This window comes from Lygodium microphyllum, chromosome 15, assembly GCF_053477565.2.
Source record: "Lygodium microphyllum isolate KBCC chromosome 15, Lygodium_microphyllum_v1.1.10, whole genome shotgun sequence".
In the NCBI taxonomy this organism is placed as follows: domain Eukaryota; kingdom Viridiplantae; phylum Streptophyta; class Polypodiopsida; order Schizaeales; family Lygodiaceae; genus Lygodium; species Lygodium microphyllum.
This window is the reverse complement of record NC_141149.1, coordinates 104,310,155-104,317,299: the sequence shown is the minus strand read 5'-3', so window position 1 is coordinate 104,317,299 and position 7,145 is coordinate 104,310,155. Positions and strand designations below refer to the sequence as shown.

The 7,145-nt window shown below is 38.7% G+C and overlaps 1 protein-coding gene across 1 annotated transcript; it reads left to right on the top strand.

Moving 5' to 3' along the window:
• Positions 1–2,751: 2,751 nt before the first annotated feature.
• Positions 2,752–3,996, top strand: LOC148024853 (uncharacterized). The gene is made up of 5 exons (XM_087693622.1): positions 2,752–2,832; positions 3,004–3,062; positions 3,145–3,231; positions 3,550–3,607; positions 3,895–3,996. Exons 1-5 carry the CDS (start codon positions 2,752–2,754, stop codon positions 3,994–3,996), a joined length of 387 nt encoding a protein of 128 aa, XP_087549748.1.
• Positions 3,997–7,145: the final 3,149 nt, after the last annotated feature.

The following is a 7,145-nucleotide window of genomic DNA, read 5'->3' as shown; positions in this document are numbered from 1 at the left end:
ACAAGAGGCACATTCTCAAGCCAAGGGCTATACAAGAGGGAGACTAGATGCTAGTTTATGACAACAGCTTAGATACATAGCACTATTCGAAAGGTCTCAAAAAGATGGTTTGGTCCATATGTGGTTAAGCATGTGCATCATAATGCTACACATTCCCTTGGTGAGTTGGATGGTACAAAGTTGAGGATACCTATTGCAGGGAAACCGATCAAATTGTTCAGAAGAAGAGAGTCTGATGCTTATGAGGAAGAAGGCTCGGAGATAGGTACCACACAAGATAATGAGGGTGACATTTTGGATGATGCAAAGGGTTCTAAACCTATTGAAGACTAAGAAGTTTGAGGAGGAGCAAGTTTAGAATGGCTACGGTAAGAGTGCTCTAAGTATGGTACATACAAGTTGCAATTTAGATTCAAGTTGCAATTCACAAATTTGGATAGCTTTAATGATCTAAAATCTAGTATTTGTTGGGGATCCTTTAATGATTCACAACATATCTAAAGTATGCTTCCACACCTAAAGAATATCTGTACCAAGTTTGGTAGCCAACCAAGTAAGTACGCAGAAGATACAAGCTTTGGAAGGTCAATGTCTGTAGTCGACTACACATAAGAAAACAGGACAATAGGCTGTGCAAAGTTTTTTTGAGGCAATAGCTTATAGAATTTGACTCTAGTGTCTTCAAAAAAGTTCTAGCTTGGAACTGGGACTACTATTTTCCTTTAGAAAGCTTGGCGATCCGAGTTATAGTTGTTGGAAAGTTATAAGTAGCTTTATACATGCCTTCTTGATTGACAAGACTTTGAGAGCAAGTAGTGACTAATCATGGCATATGAAAATTACTGACTGAAAAGCATTGACCCTGAGATTGAGTAGTGTGGCACATGCAAGAGGATGTGCAAGTTTAGAGGGAGTGAATGTCGTATGACATTATGTCTAGGATATAAAAGGATAAGAAAAGCCATATCTCAAAGAATTCAATGGGATGCATATGGGTCACAGTATTATCAGTTTTTTGAGAAGTTTACCTACTACAGTGAATTGCATCTACGTGAACTAACAAGTGATTGGCTTCTCATGAAGAGAAAAAGTGGTAAGTCATGCTAAAACTTGGAGAAAGTAAAGTCTCCTTGGTGACTGGGAGTCGAAAACTTCGGAGGTAAGTAGTAACTTAATGAAGCCTTCTAGGTGAATTTAGGAAAAAAAAAAGAAAACATAAGAGGATGTAGAATGGAGACAAAATGCAAGGAAAAGGAGTAAAACATTGGAAGCAAAGGAGAGAGAAGGGAGAAGCTTATGCATGAAGAAGCAAGGCTTGAAGAAGGAAAGGGAAATGCTATGCTCAGGGAAGACATAGAGCATAAGAGGTGACAAATACAATAGAAGTTTTTGGAGGAGTCCATAGCAAGAACATGGCATGTATGTTGTCCACAGTAGTGAACAACTACTGTAATAAAATTTAGCCTACTTCCAAGTGCTTCCAAGTCATGTATAAGAAGCCTCTTCTCGGGTATGCTTAGTAGAAGCTTGGTGCTTATCAAGAGGAGTAAATAAGTGAATCTAGGATTGATTTGGATTGATTTGAAAGAAATATTTACGCTATTGTAAACAATATATTATTGTTGTAATCACTTTCTCTCAATCTCTACAGGGGGTACTTAACCACTTATAAGAACCATATTAGTGTACTATGTTTTGGACACATGCTTGGAGTGATTGATTTTGAATGTATCTTGGGTAGTAGAAGACTCTTTTTCACTATTGTAATAATTACACAAAGAATAGGGCTAAAATTAGAGATTGAAGATATCATAGGGTTTTCCTTGATTCCTATAAATACTCTTAGTGGGGAGCCTTCCCAATTGATGGTATTTGACAGTCGCTACATGTATCTTGGGTTTTTTTCATGACATATGAAGTTTATGCATTGGATTGGAGCTTATGTATGATAGAGATTTTGTCATTTTCAGTTCCTTCTAAGCCATCATCTTTGATACATTGGGCTATTGTCTTGAAACACAAGGCTTGAGCTATTGTTGCAAGCACATGTACTGATTCTTATGTGTTGACTAAGGATTTAATCTAAGGCTTCTCTACAGATTCTTGTGGTGACTCTTGGATCTTAAATTAAGGCTCTTTTCTTTCTTCTTAATTTTTCATATCCCTATTCTATGGACCTCTTCTCTTCCAATCCCCGTGATTAAGGCATTCAACTAAATACAACCCCAACAACGAATTACAAGATTGTGGTTTATATATAGGAAGCGCTCTCGCACGCAAGGTCCTTCCCTTCATGTCTCAGTTCCTATTCTTATTTCTTCTCTACACTGCCTTCTGCTCCTACTCTCTCTGCTAGCTAGCTCCCTTTCCCGCTTTCTCTCTTGCACAAATCTATTTATAACATAATGGCAAGGGCAGCTTCATCCTCAAAATCCTCTCTCTCTCTCTCTCTCTCTCTCTCTCTCTCTCTCAATCAAAAGGCTTCGCAGCTTTTACAACCTTGTTTCTTGCCCTTGGGGGAGACGTGTGGGATATGGTCGATTTGTTCATCACGGCGCCCGTCCTTTGTGCCTCCAAATGGGCGGATGCGTAATCACTCGATGCATCTTATACCTGGCTACGTGGAAATCACAGTGCGCGACTTTTCGCTTCCTTCGCCAGCAGACAGACACGCACAGACAGGCGCGCACGCACGCACGCAGAGAGAGAGAGAGAGAGAGAGAGAGAGAGAGAGAGAGAGAGAGAGAGAGAATGGCTCCTAAGAAGGGCAAGGCTAAGAAAGCACCTGCCTTCTATACGGACACAGATAGCCTCGCTCCCTTCAACGTGCAAGTAGGTTGGTCGGTTGGATATCATTGATAAATAATAGTTATCGTCTAAGGCCGAGATACATATCGACGCCCAGAGAGAGAGAGAGAGAGAGAGAGAGAGAGAGAGAGAGAGAGAGAGAGAGAGAGAGAGAGCGTGCTAACAGAGATTATGATAAAATGGTGGAGGCTGCAGGCCAGAGATATTGTCAAAACCTCTTCCCTTGGCCTCAAAGCTTCAGTCCTTGGAGTGAAGTATCTCTCTCTCTCTCTCTCTCTCTCTCTCTCTCTCTCTCAAAAGAATTATCTTATTGCCCTCAGTCTTGCCCTTGGCCAGGAAAAGTTCTCAGGAGGGTGGAAATGAATCCAGCACCCTATGGGTGGAACATAGGTGTGGGTATCGGTCGCCTACAGAGCCTAATGGGTAACGATTGAACCCTTTAGTTTCTTTCTCTCTTCTAGTATGCTTAGCACTATTTTTTCTCCAGTTATAGTATGCTTAGCACTGTACTTTCTTCATTTTATCCCTTGCATTTGACAAACCATCCATCACACTCTTAGAAGAAAGGCCAAATCTACATGCATGAGACTCTCAGATTTTAGGTTGCTTTTCCTCCCAAGGATTTTGAGAGCTATCCCATGTGTGGTCTCCTCTAAGAAGCTATTCGGAATATCCTCTTCGAAATAAAAGGTAATGCAAAAGGACTCACAAGAAAGTGAATCACCTTTCACAAATTTGCAGGGTTGAGCATTGTTCTCATGCAACTCAAGCTTGGAGAGATGTTCAAGAGTGCCAGCAAGTAAGTGTAGCTTCTTAAACCATCACAAACCAGCCATCCATATCCTCAACATATCACACTATGATCTTAGTTTTTTGCTACCATTCCTAGCATATACTACATAGATTCTACATTGATATATGCATTGCCACCCCCATTACTTGCCATTAATGTCCCTCAAACTTGACAACTATGAAGCATAAACAAATAGATTGCCCTCATAAGTGTACAATTGGAAATGCAATATCCTCTCTACCTTAAGTTTTGAGGAAATCTTGCCAATTGATGCCATTTTATTTATTCAATAGATGATAGATGAGGATTTCCAAATGAGGGAGAAAATACATGAGCTAAATGTGCGCTTTAAGTTGGGCCTCCTAGATCCTGCTGACAAGAAAAAGAAGAAGTGAATGACTAGTGGTATGTTCTCTCATAAACTCTATGTGTATGTGTACATGAATACGCACTTACACATGTGTATGCACACATGCACTTTAACATAGATGCATATGAGCATGTACTTAATGCATATGTCCATGCACTCTAATATAGATGCATGTGGGCATGTACTTACATTATAAGAGTCACGATAGAGTCAAGCGTATGTTCTTATGTATAAAGCATAGTTTGATGGTTGAGCCCGAAGTGCAAGCTTAAAGTTATTGAACATCCTTTCTTTATAGCTTGAAGGCTCATTCTCAAGGTATCAAGTTGCATGTCAATTTAGCAAAAGGGGGTTCTTTAATGTTAGAAGTCTATAAAGTTTTTATTGATAGTGGTCTTGTCATTTGGAAAATGAAACAATCCTCGTAAGGATTTATCAAAATATCATATGAAGCGGTACAGAAGGATCTATTTGAACCTCAAATTATCTAAGTAGGGCACTACATATGAATCATATAAGTGGAGGTTCTATATGGGATTTTATGCCCTCTTATTCCCAAGAATTGTATGATATTGTTCAATTGGGACACACACACACACACACACACACACACACACACTCTCTCTCTCTCTCTCTCTCTCTCTCTCTCTCTCTCTCTCTCTCTCTCTCTCTCTCTCTCTCTCTCTCTCTCTTTGTGTCTCTGTCTCTCTCTCCCCCGCCCCCACCCCCTCTCCCTCTCCCTCTCCCTCTCTCCCTCTCCCTCCCTCCCTCCCTCCCTCCCTCCCTCTCTCTCTCTCTCTCTCTCTCTCTCTCTCTCTCTCTCTCTCTCTCTCTCTCTCTCTCTCTCTCTCTCTCTCTCTCTCTCTCTCTCTCTCCCCTTGTGTGTGTGTGTGCGTGTGCGCGTGCGCACACGTTGTGCATACCCATGCATTGGGAAGGGGATATGTGTGTGAAAATACATGCACATGCATGTCCATGTAATAAGGAAACAAAGTGTAGCCACAAGAATAATGTCTTACTACATTCAAAGATATTAACTCCATCTACTTGATTTATATTTTCATGTGTAACTCATAATCTTCAAATAGGCATCGCAGAAAAATTGGGTAGAATCTCATTCACTAAGTTAAGGGGTTGTTCCATAGTATCCTTTAAAGTGTGTACTTAATCCAATACATTTTATGTTTAGAATTTAGCTATAAAACAATCATGTTCAAATTAAAATATTTGGAAAAGCCTATTTCTAAAAGAAAATAGGCATAATTCAATAACCTAGCCTTTATCAAAAAGGCATAGTTCAAGTGTGTTGACTTCATTGTGTGCGTGACCCACAAGGTAATAACAAAAGTACATGATACCTAAAAAGTGTATTCTAAGGCAATATAGAAGTAGCTATTTGCACAATATTTGTTTAAAAAATTAGCAAAATATACCAAGAAGATCAATGGGGGTACAATGGTCAAGCAACAAAATTTATAAAAGAAATCTATGGGACAATGGATCATCTTTAATACCAAAACCTTAAAGTCATTCTCACTACAATAAGAGTAAATTTTACAAAGTACTAAGTTCTACTAACTAAAACAAAAGGAAATGCACATAACAAGATTTTCATCCTAGATTAAACCATCTACAAGTGTTTATCCCATTTGTGCTTAAAAGGTGAATGATTTAAGAATGAGATGTCCCTAGCACTTGCAAGCCAACCATAAACATCAATTTGTGAAGATATCCCCAATATTGTAACACCATAGGCAGTGAGTGCTAGAAGTCAAAGAGACATGAGTTACAATAAATGATTTTGACATAGAATCTTAATATACAATCTATAGCATACTTAAGCAAGGCCAATGATAGGTTTTTTTAAACATCTAAGGTATAAAGTAGGACGAAGTCATAATATGACAATTTGTTGACCTATGGTAGAATTTCTCACAACAATTTAACTAATGAGCATAGAGGTTAGTCCAAGAAACCATAAGAGGTTTGATAGAACTTTTAGTCTAAGAAATCATAAAGTTCAATGCATGATAGAATTTTTAGTCTATATGTACCCTTATGTGCTTGTCTATATGCTTATTCAAGGGCAAAATAGCATGAGTGTGCTTCCTTATGTGTAGGGTAGTCTACTTCTTATAACCATAAAAATTTCACCTTAAAGTATTGCGTATCCATATAAGTGAACATGGAGTAGCTTATGATGTAGCAAAAACATAATATTTAAGAAATTCTATGTATGTGACATGTATTACCCACTACACATGAATGTGGAAAGGGCAAAGTATGAGAACATTCAAGTCGATAGAATTTTAGAAAATTCACTATGTTCAAAATAACTAGAAGCATAAAATAGAAAAAAAATGTAATCCTAATAACAATACAAGAAATCCCCCTTGTTGCATCAATGAGAGCTTAATGATGGGACACTTGAGAAGTACTTTTATTGATTCAACAACTCAACTCAACTCTACCACCATGGCTCAATGTAATGTCCATGGTGAAATGCCCTTTATAACAAGTATAAGGATACATATTTATAAGATACCAAGATCTAATCCAATGTCAAGAATGTATGCATATGAACAAGGACTAGACGACTAAGGTGAGTAATAAGAAGATCACATAGATTAAGAAAACAATAATAATAAAATGTTGCCTTCTCAATCACTTTCTTCTCATCCTCATCAACTCGGTGATGAGATAGTGTCACTACACACACTTTGGAATGCTACAAGCATCATCATCACCACCAGTTCATAATCATTCTCGAGAAGGGAGGGAGAGATGTCCACCAATTCACCATGCAAAATCAACACGCCAAGGGGGACCTCCCAATCCACTTGTGACACACGAGGTTATAGGAGGTTCAGAAGAAACAATCTAAGCATTCAGAGGTTGAATGACAAAAGAAACCCCAAGATCTCTGCAAACGGTTCACAAAGTTCAAGAAGGGACATCGAATCGTAGTTGTATTAGTTAGTAAGTGATAGGGATAGATCAATGAACCCATTGGAGGACCAACCAAAGTCAAGGAAGTCAACATGGCTAGCAAAGTGGGAAAGACCTGATGTGTGTTCATAGCCAATGACCTAACTATATAGGAGAAAACTAACCTTAACAACCTCGTGACGGATTTCTTTGTTGGTCTATGGAACAATTAAAAGGAGTAGACCC